Source organism: Lemur catta, chromosome 1 (genome assembly GCF_020740605.2).
Source record: "Lemur catta isolate mLemCat1 chromosome 1, mLemCat1.pri, whole genome shotgun sequence".
NCBI classification, from domain to species: domain Eukaryota; kingdom Metazoa; phylum Chordata; class Mammalia; order Primates; family Lemuridae; genus Lemur; species Lemur catta.
The window spans coordinates 31,241,002-31,262,220 of NC_059128.1; the positions used below are offsets into that span (position 1 = coordinate 31,241,002).

Below are 21,219 nucleotides of genomic sequence, written 5' to 3' on the forward strand. Positions count from 1 at the left end.
TCTTGCTGAGATAACCTTGACCATCGTAAACCAATGTTTATGGTGCTCTGTGGGAGTGAGTCCTCCCAGGATGGTGGCCTAGAAATTAGAAATGCCAGACATTACCCTGCTTGGTTAGTGACACTGGATGACTCAGTCACCCACAAATATAGCTGGACCCTTCTCCACCTTGCCTGTCTATCCATCCAACAGAAATCCTGTGGTCTCCAGGAATTCATCATGTGGTGGGGGAAACAGGTACATAGGAAATAATTTTAAGGTGGAACAACATGTTTCAATAGAAAGATGGTCAAAGTCCTGTGGGGGAACATCAGTGATGGAATGACCCAGAGGATATGGGACGGTGCCACAAAGGAGTGGGCTTGGAGCAGGGTCTGGGAGGAGGAGGGAGTGGGTGGCTGCAGAGGAAGGCCCGAGAGATGACAGAGCTTAAACCTGAGCGGTGATCTCTGCTCCTTCGTGCTCCCAGAGCACCGTGGGCCTATTGGTAGAGAAGCCAGGTGGGCAAACTCAGCCATATGTTTGCAAAATGAGTGGCTTACAGAACGACTAAGTAGATTACACTGAATTGAAGACTGGTGCGTGCAGACCTGTGCGTGCCTTAAGGATGACATTCAGGTGGGAAGCAATTGGAAGGCACGCTGTATGGGGAGGGGGCGACTTGATTCCAATGTGTGGGTTTGGCCAAATCTCTTAGCATCCTGAACCTCAGTGTCTTCATCTCTAAAATGGAGGTGATCACCTCTGCATTCCCTGCCCCACAGGTGCCTTGAGAGATTCGTGAGAGATAATATAAGTTATCTATCCACATGTTAGTTGCTGTCAGGGTTCGTCATACATTCATATGCCCCCAAAACTTCCAGTTCAGGTTGTATAATCTAGGAAGGAGTCTCATGTCCTCTGTCCCCTGGGATTTCCTCTTGGGGGCCAGGGAGTGTCAGAGGGGTCTGCAGACAGCTTGTGCACTTGGAGGAAGAGGTGGGCCCCAGCTACACCATTATCTCATCCTCCCCCGCCAGCTTCCTGGGGGAAAAGCCCACAGACCAGGAAGCAGGAGGTGTCCAGCAAAGGCTGGTCCCAAGAGGAACCTATTCTGACTGCTGCGGCGGCACCTCAGCAAGCAACAGGCTTCCAGGGCTGACTGCAGTAACCAGCAGGCTGTGTGGCAGGATGTGGTCTTTGGTTTCTGTTTCTGTTTTGCCTTGTGCTATGTGGCCTGCTTAAGGCTTGGGGAAGGGAAGTGCCCATAGGTAGAAGTGAACTCCCCAGGCACCGGCTCATGGGGGAGGGTGTCAGACGGGCCGTTAAAGCCCTTTCCTCCAGGTGATAGGTATGTGCCAGGGTGACCCCTGCCCACCGTCAACCAGGTTGGGAGGAGGATGGACAGGTGGGAGGGGGTTGCAGCGCCCTGTTTGTGGAGAAGCTGGGAGGGACAGAGGCAAGGCCGAGCACAGCAGCTTACCACACTTCTCCCAGTGCAGAGGCCCCAAGGGGAGACCCGGGCAGGCATCCTGCTCCCCAGAGCACACTTGCACACAGTGAGTTTCAGGTCCCTACCCCCTGCCCTTTCACTTCTCCTCGGCTCCCCTGCTGCCCCACAGTTGCCCGCACTCAGCCTGGAGTGGGGGCGGGGGAGGGGGGTGGGCGTGGGCTTCAGCACAGGCTGGCATCTCTGGTCCACCCAGCCTGGCCGTCCACGGGGCACTGCCAGCTCCCACCCACAGTCACACACTGTTGTTAGCTTCTGAACGGCTGGTCTGTCCTGCAGGGCCATGCTGGGCCTGAGTGCTGTCCTTGGGCGTGTGCAGATGGTGCTATATCCAGGGGGCTTTCAGGAAAGCTTCAGCACCTTCATATTAAAACCCAAAATGTTGGCATTTCCATCAAATAGTCAAGTCTTATGGATATTATTAAAAATATGTACATGGCAAAGGGCATTATAAAGTAAGATTTATGTCAGCTTATAGCCAGTTATGGATAGTAGTAGAAAGAGCCTTAACAACAATTAATAGTAAAATAATAAAACGAGCTATTTGGACGTTAGGGTGGTGGAACTGCTGGTAGGGGTTTCAGCACACAGTGTGTTTGTTTGCTTGGTCCTCTGTGTGGTTGTTTTTGACACCCCACATGTTAAAACAAATGTCCTACATTGTTTGCCTTCCATGGGGTTCTTGACCGCCCTTGAGAACAGATGTACCCGATACAGGGTGAAGGTGAGAGTGTAATTTGAAGCTAAATGAGGATGGAAAGGGATTCTAAAATTATATCCCCTCTCAGATTAACAAGTGTGTACACATTCAGTTATGGTGCAAGAAACCCTAAGTCCTAACCCCATGTGTGGACTGTTCACAGACTCACGTGGCTGCCTTAATCAGACCTGAGCAAACAGGACAGCACAGAGGAGGTGGCAGGTTCAAGGAGAGGGGCCCTGCTGACCAGGGCAGGATGAGTGTCTGGTGCTGAGCCCAGAGCCCAGGGCCTTGCAGTGTTTGCCTTGGATCTCCTGGGGGCAGTTTAAGCTAATGAAGCCCTCCTCTTTTATTCCCAGGGACACATGGAAGCTGCCAGCCCACCAGCCAAGGATCAGCTAAGCCCTGGGGCTGGTGCTTGCCTGCACTGCTGAGAATGGCACCCAGGCCCAGCCAACAGAGGTGAACCCGGGACACTCCTGGGCAGTGATCCTGATGTCTGTTCTGAGCCGCGCACTCAAGGGTGTGATAAGTGAGTATGTTATGGGCACCCAGAGGATCACCGGCTCCAGCTGCCTGCCTGGCGCCTCATCAGCGCGGGTCTGGAGGTTCTAGTTCTGAGCCTGCTTCCTGTCCAAGGGCCCATCACAGGGCTACAGTTCTGGAGTGGGAGGGGAGTGTCAAATATCAGGCTGTGTCACATACTGGAGCCATCTTATAGCCACATGGCCACCCTAAACTGGGCCAGACCCAGCTCAGCTGACACGATTGAAGCCAGACACCCACACCTGGGAGATAGCGTCTACTTTGGCTATCGGGCTTTACATCCGTGCAGGGGGGACTGTATCTCACCTGGGACTGGACTCGGCCCAGAAGCCATGAGCAATTCATGTGGTGCTGTCCCCTGCGTAGAGCATCCAGGGCCCTGGGAGGTGAGGGAGTTTGTGAAGACTTAGCTGCCATAAAAGTGATCATTAGGGGGTCAGGAGGAACTGAGTCGTCCTGCTTCTGCCACGTGTCAGCATCTCTTCTCAGCAAGAGTAGCTCCAGGTAGGGGGAGAAGGCCCCTAGCCACACAGCCTTGCCTGTCCTCATTTGGCCTTTCTTCCCACCTCAGCCTTAATGCTGCTTTAAAAAATGACAGTTGGCCGCTTCCCAAGCTCCAGAGTCCTGTCTGGCCTGAGGCTGTTGTGTCTACATAGGGCAGACAGTCCAAAGGTTGGATCTGGGATCAGCAGGAAAGGAGCTCCCTGGAAGGCAGGTAAGCAGGCAGGGCTGGCACTTTTGCAGTCTTAACTGGATTCCATGCAGGAGTTTACAGGGAGTGGAAAAAAGGTAACCAGGTAGATATTTAGGTAGATCTTGACTCTTGCAGTTGAGTTTACAACTCAGGGCTAGAATCTGTTTTCCCACTCAGCCTGGGTTTGCAAAACTAGGTTGTGACTGGGGTGGGGTGTCAAGAAGGGTGTTCTTGAGTGGATTTGTAGCTGGGGTGGTATGAGCAAGCCTAGACTATGTAGGAGGGGGACTGGAGGTCGTGGAGGGCTCCCACTATGGGAATGTGATTGAGATGGGAGGCCCCACATGACACGTCTTCCCAGAACAGTCTACACCATCAGCCTTAAGACTGTTGTACCTTTTGGTCTAGTGATTCTTTTGGTTTTCTTTTCTTTTTTATCTTATTTGGAAATATTCGTGATTCTACTTATTAGGAAATAGTCCTAGAGAAGAAAAGGACTGAATTCTTTTGTCACAGGCATAGAAGATCTTTCTTTCTTTCTTTTTTTTTTTTTTTGAGACAAAGTCTTGCTCTGTCACCCTGGCTAGAATATGGTGGCATGATCATAGCTCACTGCAACCTCAAACTCCTGGGCTCAAGCAATCCTCTTGCCTCAGCCTCTCAAGTGGCTGGGACTACTGGTGTGCACCACCACACTCAGCTAATTTTTCTTTTTTTTGTGTGAGAGTTTCACTTTCTTGCCCTCAGTAGAGTGCCGTGGCATCAGCCTAGCTCACAGCAACCTCAAATTCCTGGGCTCAAAAAATCCTCTTGGCTCAGCCTCCCAAGTAGCTGGGACAACAGGCGTGTGCCACGACTAATTTTTCTATGTATAGTAGAGACAGGATCTCACTCTTGTTCAGGCTGGTCTCGAACTCCTGACCTCAAGCCTCAAGCAGTTCTCTCAGAGTGCTAGGATTACAGGTGTGAGCCACTGCACGTCGGCCAGATGTTTCTTGTGGTGTCATCTGTAATGTTTTTCACTTGGTGGAATATTATACAGCTACTATACTAATGTGCACATAGGCTATATAGCAACTTGGAAAAACAGTTATGATACAAGGAATCAAAATGTCAGGTTGCAGGGTAAGTAGGTTAAGGTAACCTATAAAATACACACATGGGAAAAGATTGTAAAGGGGAAATGATGATGGCTGCTTGTTGGGTAGATTTATAAATGGTTTTTCTTCTAGGATGTGTGGATTGGCTTCTTTTACTTATGTATTTTTTTGTACTCAGAGACATGGGTCAGGATTGGCTTCTTTTAAAAACGAAGTTTAATCTGGATGACTTTACGACATACCATTAATAGTGACTTTCACTAAGACGTGAAATTATGGGAGACTGTTGCTTTCTACTTCATTCCTTTCTATAACATGTAAATTTTAGCAGTGAGCACATGTTACTTTTGTAATCAGAAAAAGATATTTTCAAATGCTAGAATTAAATTTTAGAAGGCTGTATTTCCCAAGAAAGAGGAGAGGAAAGAGGCTGATCCAGCTAGCTGTTTAAGGGCCTGGGCCTGTCCAGGTGTATCCATCCATCCATCCATCTATTCCCCAGGCATTATTGCTATTGCCAAGCACATTCTAGGCACTGGTTACCCAGCAGTGAACACGACAATGCCCCTGCCCTCATGAAGCTTTCATTGTAGTTGGGGAGAGACAGACCATAAATAAGCAGCAAAATATCAGAAAGTGAAAGTTCTATGAAGAAAATAAGATGGAATGATGTGAGTGACAGAGGCTATTATGGATTGGGGAACCAGGGAAGGTCTGAGGGGTGACAGCTGAGCTGAGATCTGAATGATAACAGGGAGGGGGCCATGTGAAGGCCTGGGAAGAACATTCCAGGCAACATGCCAGATGCCTTTGCTTCCTGAGCCCTGTGGCCCTCTGTGTCAAGACTGACTCTGTTCCCCAAGCCCACTTGCCCTGTTGTGCCTCCTGCTGGGACTGCTTAGTATCTGAGGCCCCTAAAATCCTGTGTGTGGAACAGTTGCTCCTGGTACCGTGGCTGCTGCTGCCCTGGGTAGGTGGCTCGTGGGCTCCCTGCACGCTAGCCAGCGCTCTGGGCTGGCATTTCTGTGGCAGAGGTTGCCGTCTGAGATTCCCAGGAGCACTGAAGTGGGCTGGCAGCCAAGGAGGCTCTGGCTCATGTGTGTCCTGGTGAGAGGTCTTGGAATGGCACGTGCCTTGAGACCCTGAAGGTTGGCAGTTTCCATGGTCCTGGGAGAGTCAGCTTTGACCCTATGGGACTTTGTGTGGATCCTGCCAGAACTTGGCCTGAGGAATAGGCTGGGAGCCTTTGGTAGCTGTAACACCCAGTTGTGAGTTTTGATGATCCACCTAGAAGCTTACGTCCTTTTCATTGCTTCCCATTGTCTCTCCACTTACCACCCCAGCCTTCCAGAAGCAGAAACTTAGAAAATGGCAGTGCCTTCTGTGCAGCCTGCGGTCAGCCTCAGAGGCAGTGCAGTGTGCTGATTAGGAGTGAAGGCTTGAGCCAGGCTTGTGAGGTTTGAATTCTAACCCTGCCTTTTATAGCTGTAAGAATGTAGGTTCCTTCTGCCTCACTTTCCCCATCTCTAAAATGGGCTTGAGGATTAACATGGAAAGTACCGAGAAGAGCTCCTGGTTATTATTGTGAGTTGGGAGGTGGGGGAGGACCCCATTAAGGCCTGCAGCATCACTGATCCCAGGGGGCTTTCCTGGGGGCTGCCCACAGCAAGTGTGTGGAGCCCTGTGGTATCTGAGCCATCCACTGCCCACAGGTGTTTCCCTGCACTTGCTTCCCTTCTGGCCCTGAAGCAAGCCCTGTTTTCCTTCACCCCCCCCACCTCCCGGAACTGATGTGATATAACTGATGGCTGCAGGGGAAGCTCAGGGTGGTTTCAGACCTTGCCTCTTAGCCCAGATGGAACAGCAACTTCCTCTTCCTCAGGTGGACTGCCCTCACCTCCAGCACAGAGTCTCCCAGGGGACTGGCCCCACTGCCTTGCCCTCAGGGGCTTCCTAGAAGGGATGTGGGTCTCCTGAGGGCACAAAACTGTAGGGATTTAGGTGCCTGGGGTGGGAGAAGTGAAGCTTGGGAAGTTAATGGGGTGAAAGAGGAAGGCCTGCCCAGCCTGGCTGCACGGGAAGGGAATCCCAATGTTCTAGCAAGATACTTCTCTGGACAGAAATTCTCAGAGTCATTGTGTTGTGGCACCTTAGCTTCCTGGAAAAACATGGGAGTTTTTGACAAAACCAAGGGCATCTGGTTTTGCCTCCAGCCTGTCTTAGACCTATATGGCAGTCTCTTCACCCCTCTCAACTGCTCACTCTGCCCTCTGTCCCCTGGGGAACAGGTCAGCAGGCCCAGAGAGCAGCAGGTGAGATACGCTGAAGGCCAGCTCCCTTCCCCGTCACCGGTTCCCTTGGAGGGGTAGTTCCCTGCCCTGACAAGTCACCTTGAGCCCTGGCCCTGTGCTGGGACTGTGTGGCCCCAGGCCCTTTCATCAAGTATGAGGGCCCTTGTATGTGAGTGTTGTTCCCTCAAATCCCACTTATGAAATCATCCACTAATCTCAAAACTCTTTCCCCAACTTTCACTCTTGCTTACACCCTCTTCCTCTTTATTCCACTCTAAAGCTTTGTCCCGGGCTGTCTTGTGTCATATTACTCAGAATGGTTGTATGTCCCGCAGAGCTGCTGGTTCTTCCTACTGCAGGCTTTCCGGGGCTGTTGTCCCGCAGCTGAGCCAGAAGGTATTGGAAGGGGCCCAGGGCCACCGCAGGTCACGTGGGGGAGGCCAAGGGAGGGAAGGGGAGCCTGTTGTGCCCAGCAGAGGGTTGGTGAGCCTGTCCTAGCTCAAAGTTTAAGCATGGCTCCTGGGATTATTTGAAATGGGTTTGGGGAGTGGCGTTCTGAACATGTACCCACGCCAAGTTCCTGCCTCTAATCCTAGTATTTCCCACCACACTATGAGCTGCCATCCCAGCCCTCTTTCACCCGAGGTTCTTCTCTCCCTTGACAGTGACCTCTTTCATCTGCTGCTGTAGGGTTTTGGGGTCCAGCAGTTCCAAGTTACCTGCTAGGGTAGGGTAAGGGGGAGAGACCGGGGCATCTGATTAGTTACCGGCTGGGAAACCATTCTTGACTGTCCCAGGAAGAAGAGATCAGAGGCAAGAAGAGCAGGTTTAAAGTTAGTGTCCAGGTGGGGGCTGGCCCATGTAATGAGATCCACGCAGTCATGTCAGATGCAAGAGTGTACCTCTGAGTGGGGAGCCCCTTCCCCTAGTCCAGGTCCTGGGGGCCAGGAGAGCCAGGGGTATGTGTGCAGGCGAGGTGGGCAGACCTGAATTCAGAGGGGCCTGAGTCAGCTGGGAAGCTGAGTGGTCTCCAGATCCCTGTGCCCATGCTGCCCTGCCTCAGGGCCACAGCCCCTGCTTGGTGTGTGTCCCTGAGTCTGAGTCTGTTCTCAACTTACCTAGGATGGGGGGCAGTATAGCTCACAGCAACCTCAAACTCCTGGGCTCAAACCATCCTCCTGCCTCAGACTCCCGAGTAGCTGGGACTACAGGCGCACACTACCACACCCGGCTAATTTTTTTTATTTTCAGTTGCCCAGCTAATTTTTTCTATTTTTAGTAGAGACAGGGTCTCACTCTTGCTGAGGCTGGTCTTGAACTCCTGACCTCAAGCGATCTTGCCGCCTCAGCCTTCCAGAGTGCTAGGATTACAGGCCTGCCTTGCCCGGTCTCATTCCACCCTCTTTTCAAGCCTGACCTTCAGTGCTGGTTCTGAGCTCCTTTCCCTTTAAATAATCCCTGTGTAGCCACAGGGAAGCTGGCAGCTCACAGTTACTCTCCTAGGTTGTATGTGGGAGTTTTGTTCTCTTGGGGCTATATGTGGGATTATTGTCCTCCTAGGCTTTCTTGGCTCCCTAGCTTGGTGCTCAGGGTAGAGGTGAAGACCTAACCTGCCAGACAGGCAAGGCTGCCTGGAGGCTGGCGAGGGCTCGGGCAGAGTGACCCTTCCTCAGGTAGGAGGTGGTGCTCAAAGCAGGAGGGACTGTCCAGAAGCCTGGCTCTGTGCCAGAAATGACAGTTACCCTTTCTGGAGCATTTGGTGTATTCTAAGTTGTGTGTATATATTAGCTCAATTAGCTCATTCATCTTCACAATAACCTTCTGTGGTAGTCACTTTTATTATCCTCACTTTACCTATAAGGAGAGAGGTGCAGAGCAGTCAGGTACCAAGGCTTAGGTCCCACAGGTGGGGAGCATCAGCCAGGATTGCAACCCAGGCAGGCAGGATCTGGAGCTCCTGAGCCCAACCAACTCAACGTGTTCAAACTGTGAGTCATGGTTTATTGTTGGGGATGGCTCAGGAGGGAAGAACCTGCATTAACTCTACATGAATTCAGGTTTCCTTAGGTTCATTGGTTTGGCAAATTTACTGAACATCTTCTATATATAAGGTACCAAGATAATTAATACCTATTCATTCAACAAGCATTTTTTTTTTCAATTACACAGATACCAGGACATTTTTTTTTTTTTTTTTTAAATAGTGATAGGGTCTTACACTGTTGCCCAAGCTGGAGTGCAGTGGCATAACCATAGCTCACTGTAACTTCCAAGTCCTGGGCTCAACAGGCATTTTTAAGATAAAATTTTATTTTTATAAAAGTTATGCATGCTTGTTAGGAAACAATTTTAGAGTATACATAAAAAAAATCACGTGATATCACCATCCAGAGATGATTGTTGCTAAGTTTTTTGTATATTTACGTGTATGTATGCTTTTGCAAAATCAAAGTCATGTTAAATATTCAGTTTTGACTCTTTTTTCCCAACATCGTATTAAGCAAACATTCTTACTCCTTGGCAGGTAGTGCTGGCCTTCAGACAAATGGTGGCAGAGCAGAGTGCTAGCTGGGACCACAGAGAAGTGAGGGCACGGGCACACAAGGTGTAGACAGCTCTGGAGGTGGGGTGTTTAGGAAGGTCCTCACGGAGGAGGAGCTGGGTCTTGAAAGAGGAGTATGGCCTCATGGGCGTGGGAGGGAACAAATTTCAAAGGTGGGAAGGGCGTCCCAGGTAGCACAAACTGCAATGTGGAGATCTGGAGGACAGGATTTGAGGCAGAGAGGGCTTTGTGAAGGGCTTTGCCAGGCCTCCCTAGGGGTTTGAGCTTTACTCTGTAGATGCTGACGATCCACTAATGGGCTGTAAGTGGAGAGAAACATCCCATTTGCATTTTAGAAAGATTGCTCTTTCCACACAGACTCTTTTATATCAGTGAACTGGGAGGGAACAACGCAAAGCCGGGAGACTGTTGTTAAGTCGTCCAGGTGAGACATGATGAGGGCTTGCACCAGAGCAGCAGCAATGAGAAGAGAGGAATGGAGAGGAGGAGACGGACTCAAGATATTTAAGAGGTAGAAAGGGCAGAACTTAGCGGCCGACTTGGTGGCTTTGCCAGGTGACTTGCCTTGGCACGTGGGAGGTTTGTGGGCATGCCTTAACCAGAGCCCTGAGCCACGCTTGTGCAGCAGGGCAGGCTCACCTCTGCCTCTGCCCTGGCATGACAAGAAAATGCCTGGCAAGTCTACTGAGCCCAGGAGGAGGACGAGAGACAGGCGAGCAGAGCCACCCGAGCTGCACTGCCCCAGCCAGGAGCCCCAGATGACTCATAGTCTCATGGTCAGGGCCGCCCAAGATGCACCATCCCATAGACACGTGAACTGTAATAATAGTACACGACAGGTGATTTAGGCCACAGAGTTTGGGGATGATTTGTTATGTGGCAATTGCTAACTACCTAAGAAACATCTTCATTCTTGTATGGACTGCTTACTATGTGTGTGGAAGGCTTACTATGCCTGGCACTGGGGATACGGTGCCAGACCAGACAGACGAGGCCCTTACTCTCAGGAACTCACTTCAGAGTGGGGATGTGGCAGAGGGAGCTAAGTGACTCCAGAGCCTCTGGCTGCTGCTGCCTTTTTTTTTTTTTTTTTAGTTACAGAGAGAGGGTCTTGCTCTGTTGCCCATGCTGGAGTGTCGTGGTGTGTTCATAGCTCACTGCAGCCTCCAACTACTGGGCTCAAGCGATCCTCCCACCTTGGCCTCCCAAATAGCTAGGACTACAGGCACGTGCCACTGTGCCCAGCCTATCTCTGGCTTCTAAGTGGGTGTATGGTGGTGCCATTAATCAGGATGGGGTCTTAGGAGGGAAATAGATTTTGGGGAAAAGACAGTGAGTTTGATTTAGGAAAGGAGTTTGGAGTGCCTGTGGAACATTTAGGTGGAGGTGTCTAGGTGTCTAGGAAGGAGCAAGATATTTAATGTATAGGTGCAGAACACAGGAAAGAGGTTTGGCTGGGGACTGAAAGTGCTTTATGCAATTCGACAGGAAATCCGTACCAAAGAGGAAGAGGCAGAGTAAGTGCTATGAAAATTCAGAAGAGGAAGAGAGGACTTGTGGCTGGGGGAATGAAAGAGATTTTGTTCTGAAGGTAACTTGCAAGCTGGGTTTGTACCTGTGGAAGTGAGAGGACAAAGGCACACCAAACAGAATGAATAGGATCTGCAAAGGCATGGGGGTAAGACAGGGAGAGCAGGATAAGGCTGGAAAGGTAGACTGGGGCAAGCTCACGAAAAGCCTTGAATGCCAGGCCAAGGATGCTGTAGTATTTTCTTAGGAAATGGGGAGCTGGTGGATGTTTTTGAGCAGGGGAGTGACATTAGGCACACATGTCCAGGAGATGGGCAGTAGTATGCAGTGAGATGAGTTTTGAAGTAGAAAACAAGAGATACTGGTCCTAGTCTCAGCTTTTCCATTTACTGGCCCTGGAATATGAGGCAAATGATGTCCCCTCTCTGAGCCCCAATTGTCTCATCTAAAAAAAATAGGAGTAAAACTATCTGACCTGCATATGAATCGTAATTATATAAGAACCAATGACAAAATGTGAATGGAAGTGCTTGGAAGACACCAGGCAATGCATAATGGTGGAGAGGTACAGTAACCAGGCCAGCTTTAGCTGAATGATGAGGCTGGGGTTCCCAGCCAGGCAGGCATCCTGCAGATGTCATCTCCTTAACCTCTGTCTCTTCTCCCACCTTGAAGAGGGCGTTGGCAGAGATGTCAAGCTGGGTGTCCACTGGCAGCTGGCAGAGCTGGGACTCTTGTTCTCAAGCCCTGCCTTCCCTTTCTTGACATGGCCCTGAGCTCTCCCATGCTACCCTGCACATAAATAGGGTGTGTCATTTAGAGAGGGCCTGCTCAGGAGAGGCCCATGCCAAAGTTGCAAAGCACAAGACTACACAACAATCGCTGCCCTCAGGAGTTCACGGGCTCGTTGGATCACGAGGGTATGTACCTCAAAAAGTTAACAGGGTGCCATTTGATAATGGGTCAAACAAGTGGTCCATACAGTCACTGGTGGCGGGTGAGGAGGACGTAGAGAGACCTGTGGGCCGGGCCAGTCTTTGGAGAAGCAGGATGGGAGCCAGGCCGTGAAGACTGGCGGGGTTTGGGGCTGGGCAGGACATAAAGAGAGGGGAGGACTCTTTCTTCTGCCAGTTCATTGTTTTCCCCTCCACACTGAAACTAAACACCAAAACCCCATTCAATGTGGCAAAGACAAATGTGGCCACAATGAGATACCACTTCATACCCATTAGGGTGGCCATTATAAAACAAACAAACAGAAAATCACAAGTATTGGCAAGGATGTGGGGAAATTGGAACCCTTTGTACATTGCTGATGGGAATGTAAAATGGTGCCACTGCTGCGGAAAACAGCATGGTGGCTCCTCAGAAAGTTAACCATGGAATTACTGTATGATCCAGCATATCCATTTCTGGGTTTGTACCCAAAAGAATTGAAAGCATTTGTACACCTGTGTTCACAGTAGCCAAAAGGTGGAAGCAACTCAGGTGTCCGTCAACAGATGAGTGGATAAACAAATGTGATCTATACATATAATGGAATATGGTTTGGCCTTAAGAAGGAAGGAAATTCTGACATGCGACAACATGGATGAACCTTAAAGGCATTATGCTAAACGAAGTAAGCCAGTCACAAAAGGACAGTGTTTGTATGATTCCACTTGTGTGAGGCAGCTAGAGTAGTCAAATTCCTAGACAGAGAGTGGAATGGTGGTTGCCAGGGGCTAAGGGGAGGGGGAATGCGGAGCTGGTGTTTAATGGGTACAGAGTTTTAGTTTGGGATGATGATAAAGTTCTAGAAATGGATGGTGGTGATGGTTGCACAAAATTGTGAATATACTTAATGCCACGGGATTGGTACACTGAAAATGGTTAAAATGCATGCATACACGAATATAAATGCGATAGGTTATGTAGGAAGATCTCAGAAATGTGAGTGACATGGAATTGTTTGAGAGAAAATGAGGGAAGAGATGGGGGTCCCCGGTGGATGGGCCTGGTGAGAAATCTTCTGGCAGCCTAGACATGGGGGTGACTGCTGGCCCAAGCCAGCCAACACTGCAGTTGACCACAGATAATCCAAAAAAGTTATAGGGAGTGTAGTAGACACCTCCCTAGGGGACGGAGAAAGTAGAGGCAGGTTTGAAATCCCCTCCAGCCTGGTCACACCAGAGGCTGTGGGCAGCAGTGGGGGCTCTCCCCTCACCTGTCTCTCTGTGTCCCCAGCAGCCAGCCCCTGTCTGCACCATGGCTTCTGCCGAGCCCCTGACAGCGCTGTCCCGCTGGTACCTGTATGCCATCCATGGCTACTTCTGCGAGGTGATGTTCACGGCAGCCTGGGAGTTTGTGGTGAACTTGAACTGGAAGTTCCCGGGGGTCACAAGCGTGTGGGCCCTCTTCATCTACGGCACCTCCATCCTCATCGTGGAGCGTATGTACCTGCGCCTGCGGGGCCGCTGCCCACTGCTGCTGCGCTGCCTCATCTACACGCTCTGGACCTACCTGTGGGAGTTCACCACTGGCTTTATCCTGCGCCAGTTCAATGCCTGCCCCTGGGACTACTCCCAGTTTGACTTTGACTTCATGGGCCTCATCACCCTGGAGTATGCCGTGCCCTGGTTCTGCGGGGCCCTCATCATGGAGCAGTTCATCATCCGCAACACCCTCCGCCTCCGCTTCGACAAGGACGCAGAGCCCGGGGAGCCCAGCGGCCCCCTGGCCCTGGCCAACGGCCATGTCAAGACTGACTGAGTAGGGAGGCTGGTGGGGGGCCTGGGGGTCTCTCATGGAACCCATGGACAAAGAGACCAAGCTGGTGGGGTTGCCCCTCCTGTACAGCACAAGCCTGGCCCTGGCCCTGCCTCAGCCCCGTGGGGCACCCACAGCCCCATACCCTCAAGGGTGGGCTGGTGTTGGGGGTTGTGGCCAGGTGTTGGGGGGTGGGGTGTCAAGGCAGCAGAAAGACATTGGGAAGGGTCCACGGATCTCGGCCTGGCTCAGAGGCTGGTGGCAGGAGGCCTGTGGCTGATCAAACTACATGGTTGACTGTGGAAGCAGCAGGCCCTGTCCTGGCTAAGGGATGTTGAGAATGGGGCCACAGGTGGGAGGCCAGGCCTGACCTTCCTCCCTCTCACTGGGATTTAGTTGGGCTTTGGCTGGTTCCATTAGGCAATATTCAGGTGCTTGCTTGCAACCAATACCTCCCCGGGGCCTGCTGAGCTGCAGCCTGAGCGAGACTGGGCAGCAGGGCGGCTGCTTGGCAGCAGGGCTGGTCTGCAAGGGCTGGGAGACTGTCCCGTGGCTCCTCCCCACGCTGCTCCCTTGGCCTTCTGGGGGCCCCCGTGGTGCTGGATTCCCACCAACCTGGGGCTTTGGGAGGTTTCAATCCCCCGTGTGTTCGGTGGCGTTTCCCCTTTTCTCTTGTTTTCAAGGCCTTTACCACTAGCGGCCCTTTGTCCATGGTGGCCACCACCCCCACCCCATCCCTGAGTCCCTGGCTGACACACTGCAGCTGCCAGGCAGGCCCCACTGTCATGCAGCCTTTCCTCCACTGCTCCTGCTGGCCTGAGGCCGGGGGAGTTCCTGCAGTATGCCTCCCCACCTCCTCCGGTCTGCTGGGCTGCAGTAGCGCCCCCTCCCCACAGTGGCCCTGCTGAAAACGAATGACCCCCTCCGATCAAGCTGAGAGGGTCCCTGTGGATCCACAGTGGGGGCCTAGAGGCAAGTCAGCTAAGTGGAGAAGGGCAGAATTCTAGGTCACCTATGCCCTGACTGGTTTATTTTCAAGCCGATTGAGCAGTCTAGTTTCTAGGGGATGGAGGAGCCGGCATATGGTGTTGAGATCCATGAAGAGCGAGTAAGGAAGAGAGAGGACCCTGCAGCCTTGGAAGGCTCTTGGAGCATCCTTTGTGGGAAGGGGTCAGTTCTGGTTCTGCCGCAGCCCCAGCCCTGTAGCAGAACCTTCTCAGGGCTGCCGTCTCCCCAACTCCTCCCAGCGAGGCTGGCCCCTTTGAGCTTGCTCCGTAAGCAGTATCAACCCTGCCACACTCATGGGCTTTGTCATCTTGGTTGCCCTTCTTGCCCCCATGACAGGTCCATTGCTGGCAGTGGACAGGTGAATCCTCACTCTAGCCCACTTCTAGCTCTGCCCCCAACTCTCTGAGGGGAGGCGTCCATCACAAAGTGGCCCATCCCATGGTACATGGTCTCTTCTTGACCGCACTAGGATTCTTAGATAGAAATTAGCTTTTCCCTTTTTATAGGTCATTAAAAAGTGACAATACCACCTGTGGAGAGAATCTCTTCCTTGCTGGCTGTTCCACCAAGGCCACAGGGCACAGGCCGGGGCGGGGTGGGCAGCAGTGGCGTCCTAGGTCAGGAGAAAGGCTTGGAGACTCTGCCTTTGGCAGGATTTTTCTGCAGTTGGCCCTGACCAGGGGAGAATGGAGGGCATTTCCCCCCCTTTCCTGGGCAGGCCCCTCAAATCCAGGGGTGAACTACAATCTGTAGGGACTAGCCCTGCCTTTGATTTTTGTCATGGCCCCAGTTCCCAGGTGTTGGGGGCTACAGGGAACCAGGCTCCCAGTGGGGGTGGTTTGCTCCCCCATCCTCGGGTGGAGAGGATCCCAGAGGGAGAATATTGTCTGGCTTCCCTGTTCCCTCTGGGCCATCGTTTCCTTGGTCCCTTCCCCCAGTTTCATGTTGTCTAGGTGTTCTGGACCCCAAGGCCACGCTGCCCACCTTCATACACCCCTTCCACAACTGAATCCAGTGGCCAGCTTGATGTCTCCCAGTATAAGGCCTCCATAATTCTCAGCCAGAGCAAGCCCCCTTGGGTGGCCCACCGGATTTTGCTGCTCCAGACGTTGCCTTGTGGGCATTCCCTGGTACCATTTTCTCTCTGGGCCCTGTAAGCTCCCAAGTGCAGGAGGTCCGGGGGTGAGCCCGTGTGCCTGGCAACATGCAGCATCGTTTCTGCTACATCTAGTGCCCCATTGCCCCTCACAGGGCACTGAGCCCCCAATGACAGGTGGCAACAGCCTGTGGCCTGACCACAGGATCTGCAGGTTCAGATCTCAGCAGGGGTATCTCAGACTTCAACTTTCGCTTTTTTGGGTATCTTCAGGGCCCCAGTCCCTTAGTGCCCAGGGACTCAAAGTTTGGAGTAATCCCAGCCCTGCTAAGCAGTAGGGGTGCTGGTGGGGAGGGTCTACTGGCTGTCCGTGAGCCTGGTATCCTGGGCCTCTCTCTGCTGGACATGGCAGCATCTCTGCATTACAGGTTGCAAAGTGCTGCCCTGCATGGTTGAACCGCTTCCAATGTCTGCTAGGCATCCCGTCCCCTGTGCCCTGTCCCCTCTGATGCCAGTGAGTCACAATGGCCTATGCTTATTCACAGCAATAATACCTAGGGTGTGCCCATGAAGCCCTTTAGTCCTGGTCCCTCACTCTGAATGGGTCTCCTGGGAAGGGGGGCAGCTGCTGAGTGGGTCAGTTCATGAGAACCTGCATTTGTGAAGCTCTGGGCTGTGCAGACACCGCTGGGCAATGAAGCCAGGTGAGAGGCCCAGCCCTAGACAAACTATGGCAGCGAGAGTGCCTTCTACCCTGAGGCCACCCCAGAGCTGGAGGAGCTGCAGGCCCTGACTCTGCACAAGGGCCTTTGAAGTAGAGGTGGGACTGTCTCCCGACTGGGCAGCTCCTGGGAAGGACACGTGGTCAGTTTGTGCACCCATTGCCTGCTCTGTGTCTTCGTTGGTCTCTCCGTCTCTTCCTTCTCACATTCGTGCACATAAAAATATACTGGTGTTTGTGTCCCAGGACTGGCTCTGTTTCTTCTATTTTGTGTACCTTCTTTTCTTTGAAACCGGTGTCTGTTGCCCGGGCTAGAGTGCTGTGGCATCAGCCTAGCTCACAGTAACCTCAACCTCCTGAGCTCAAGTGATCCTCCTGCCTCAGCCTCCCGAGTAGCTGGGACTACAAGCACACATCACCACACCTGGCTAATTTTTCTATTTTTTGTAGAGATGGGGTCTCACTATTGCCCTGGCTGGTCTTGAACTCCTGGCCTCAAGCAAATCCTCCTGCCTTGGCCTTCCAGAGTGCTGGGATTACAGGTGTGAGCTACCATGCCCAGCCTGCTTCTTCTGTTTTGGAGCCCCGTTTCCAGGGTCTGCTGGGCCAGGACTTTCCTGAACCAAGAGGGCTGCTGGGTGGGACTGTCCTGGGGGGAGGGCAGGTGGCACTCCCTGCAAGTCCTTTTTTCTGACCCACTCTGGTAACCTGAATCCACTCTCTAACCCCTAATACTCAGATAGCAAAATGATCCCAGGCCTAGTTTTGTCCTAGCCCTTGAGGCAGATGGGGGGGGGTCCCAGACAGTATCGAAATTGGCTGCACCTGTCCATGAGATAAGCTCCTCTCAAACACACTAGCCATGACCTGGGATGTCTCACGGGGCAGGAGAGCCCGGCAGAGGTGGGGCTGAGGGTACCCCAAAGAGCTAGAAGGTCAGAACCCCTTGCTTTGCATTATGTCAAAAGCCATGCTTTGAAGACACAGCTCTGCCCTGCTCTCCGGAGCCCTGCTTTCCCTGAGGAGCGCACTTGGAGGGGGAAATCCCTACTTTGTGTACCTCTGCCCCATGTAGCTTCCCTGGCCTCCCTTCCCCCACCACATCCCTGCCCACCTTCCTACTTCAGGAGGAGCATGGAGGGTTCAAACGTTGCTCAGTTCAGCTAAACCCAAATGGCAGGGCCTCCTGCCACAGCCAGGCTACGGGGCACCCGCTGGTTTTCTGGCTGGAGGGGGCAGTGGGCTTTCTTAATCACTGGGAGGCCCTTCTGCCCCCTCACTTACTCAAAGGTATTTGTTTCTTTGACTGAAAGCTTCTCCCTTTATGAAAATGAGCTAGCATAAAGACCCAGCAGTCATTTACATGTTAATATAAACAAATTTCCAAGGCGGTTCCCTTAGAGCAGGATGTTATAGAAAGAAAGAGGCAAGCAGAAAGAAGCAGGGTCACTTTCTGGAGCTTCGGAGAAGAGGCAAGAGGCAGGGCCCTGAGCAGGAAGACTGAGGGGACCCAAGACCCTTCTTAACCGACGCGTCCCGCTACGCCCAATCAGTAAGTGCCCTGCTTTCCTGATGTTTTCCTTCCTCACCTCCTCTGCCCCTTTCTCACCCAGTGCAAAGGGACCTTCTGGCAACACTGCATTGAGAGAAATGAGTCAGACTTTGGCCAGATCTTCTGAAATCTGCCCAGCCTTTGCAGTAGTCTAATGCTTAAATACGGCGACATATGGCCATAGCCTTGCCTTGTCTTCCTGGGGTACCTATCTCAGAAGGGTGCACTGTCCACACCGCCCCCTGGTGCAACCAAGGAGGGAAACAGGTACAGGAAAAGGGAGCGGCTGATTCATTGTACTGCAGGTTAGAGGAGCCAGGTCTTAAAAATTGCAACAGCAGCTGGGGTGCCTTCCACAGCTAGCACACGACCACCAGTACTGCAGCTTCAGCCAGGCACTGGGCTGAGTGCTCTCCCTGCATCCTCCCATCTTCCCCCTTTTGAGGTGGCCACCGTTATTTCCCTATTTTACAGAGAAGGTCTGTTGGCAAACAGTCTGCAACCCTGGATTTACATTTCTCTGCAAATCACTCTTGTTTCATTTTAAGCAGAGACCGTGAGGGGGGCAGGATTTGTGATGCCCTTTGCACTTGATGAGATCCAGGATACCTTTAAGAGTCCAGCCCATGTGAGTGCTATTTGCAAAGTTAAATTAAAATGTTTGGGAGTGGGAAGTTCAGGGAGGGGGGCTTTTCTCTTTGATCCTATTTCCTTGTCTTGGGATGAAGCCTAGGCCCCTGGCTATAGGTCTCAGAGGTTTGAAACCTTTCCCCTCATAGCAAGGTAAGAACCTTCTGCCAGGTGCCTTCTGAAAACTCAGATGAGCCTGAGAACTGACCTGCTCCTGCAGTGAGTCAGGGACCAGGCTAGGTCCTGGGAGGCTGGCGGCCCACCGGGCTGGAAGACATTGAGGGAAGCCCACAGCATTACCATGCCAACCGGTCTTCCAAAGAGCAGCTCTGACAGAGGACCCTGACTCACCCACAGTGAAGAGACAGTGTCGACCTGAAGGTCAATTACTGTGCTTTCAGAGGTGGGCTGAATTCTCACTGACCAGAAATGCAGACGTTACTGTGCCCTGCGAGGTGCCTAGCTGAGTACAGTGTGGAGCAATGTCAGCACCCAGTGGGTGCTTTAAGAAACTCTTAAGGAAATTCTCTGACATATAAAGCTCCACCAAATGGTGAAGGGTCCTGAGGTTGAAGCTTCTTAGAGTATGGGGTTTCCCAGGACATGGAACTTTCAGTGTCCAAACTGGCAAACCAGGACAAATTAGCACCCTAGCTAATGGAAGCTTAAAACATTCTTACTATTTGCCATACAATTTAGTTCTTGCTTTGCAGAATGACCCCTCTCCCATTAGACATGGTATTGCTCGGGGTATCCTTTCCCCAGGCCAAGGATAGATTCCTGACCCAAACCAGAACAATCAGCCTCTTTCTCTTTAATTTGAATCTCAACACAAAACCTAAACAGACTGTCTGATAATTCATGGTACCTATACACTTGGAAGTGTTTGGGTTTCTGTTGTTTTCTTAGCTTGTTCTTCAGCCTGTCCTTTGACTCCATGAGGTGCTTCCCCTGCACAGCTTTCCAATAAATCTTTTTTTTTTTTGAAACAGGATCTTGTTCTGTCACCCAGGCTACAATGAAGTGGCGAGATCATAGCTCATTGCAGCCTCCAATTCTTGGGCTCAAGCAGTCTTCCCGCCTCAGCCTCCTGAGTAGGTGAAACTATAGGCGTGAGCCACCATGCCTGGCCATTTTCGTTTATGTTAGTTGGTTTTGTTGTTTGTAACCGACACCTCTCCCCACTCTCTATACAGCAGGGACAACCCTCACTATGTGGCAATCTGGATTCCTGCTATACACCTGACTTAAAAAAATTGTTTTTCTCTGTCGCTCAGGCTGGAAAACAATGGTGTCATCCTAGCTCACTGCGGCCCCCAACTCCTGGGCTTAAGCAATTCGCCTGCCTTAGCCTCCCGAGTAGCTGGTACTACAGGAGCACACAACCCCACCTGACTTCTTTTTAAACATCTGACCATCACCTGTGATCATATCTTTAGCTAGCCCTCACGCTCCCTCTGCCTAATCTTCAAGAGCAGCTGCTCATGCTTTGAGCTAATATCTCCCATCTAATCTCTACCTCACCTCCAGGAGACCTCACCTGTTACAGTCTATGCTCAGCCCCTCCTTCACCTATTCCTGAGTCTTAGCTTGGCTTTGCTGATAGCTGGAGGAAGCTCCAATGTGGGGGTGGCCCCAAACTAAGCCCTTCTTTTTATAAACTATAAAGCACCCAGAAGTGCATATCATGACCTCTCTAATTTTATATATACTCCAGGATGCTGACCAAAAATCCACTTGGGATTAATCAGATTTAGCTACTCTCCTTTTCTGCCATAGGGTCCCCAGGAGTTCCTTAGAGACAGGCAGTCAAGGACAGCTAGTGCCCAGCACCTGCCTGGCTTACCCACTGTGACAATCTGACCTGCCAAACAAAACCAAGGGTCAAGGCAGGAGGCAGAACCTTGCCTGGACCTCTTCAACACCAAAGGGCAAGCCTCTTCCTTGGATCCCTTTAGAAATGAAAACAAAATGACATTAGGTGTCCTTTTGCTGACTTTCACCCCTTATGCTCCCCCAGGGTCTCAGCCCTGCTGACCAGCAGGACCAGATGGCATCTTTTGCAGGAATATCTCATTGTTTCTGCCTTTGTATGTACTCAGAGAATCCTAAGAAATAACGATTGACATTGTGTATCCCTTGTTTTTTTCCCTTCTTATGACTCTGCTGAAGGCAGGACACTCAATCCTGGCTTACATTTCATCTCCGTGAGATGACAGCTGACTTTGTTGTCCAGAAGGAGGGAAGATGAGGGTAAGCAAAAAGGAAGGGAAAAAGAAGGACCAGAAAATGGAAGAAGCCAGATTGTTCCATGTTCATAACTCTGTTTGCAACTAGCTCCTTTCTCAGTCTTTCTGGAATGTGGCCTCTTGCACTCCACGTACTCCTGGGCACTTCCTGATTGCCCAACAAAAGAGTCAACATCTTGGGCTTTGGAGTTGCAATACCAGGTCCTTGACTCACTTGATGTTATGTAACCTATCTAAGTCTCAGTTTCCTCATCTGAAAATGTGGCTAATAATAGTCCAGACCTCCCAGAGTGCTGGAGGGT

At 51.5% G+C, this 21,219-nt stretch overlaps 1 protein-coding gene across 4 annotated transcripts in view; it reads left to right on the forward strand.

Moving 5' to 3' along the window:
* TMEM229B (transmembrane protein 229B) overlaps positions 1-15,198 on the forward strand; it is a 40,243-nt gene extending 25,045 nt beyond the window's left edge. Inside the window, exons 1-3 of one of the 4 annotated variants that reach the window (XR_006738312.1) lie at positions 1,257-1,330; positions 2,549-2,721; positions 12,377-12,407. Coding sequence is in view for 3 of the 4 variants with exons in the window: in XM_045565328.1 (XP_045421284.1) it covers positions 12,523-12,534; positions 13,140-13,664 (537 nt within the window). In the remaining variant the exon portion in view is untranslated. Of the gene's footprint in view, positions 1-1,256; positions 1,331-2,548; positions 2,722-12,376; positions 12,408-12,508; positions 12,535-13,139 lie in introns of those variants that run through there. The other 3 variants (XM_045565338.1, XM_045565347.1, XM_045565328.1) reach the window with 3 other exon arrangements.
* The last annotated feature ends 6,021 nt before the right edge of the window (positions 15,199-21,219 follow it).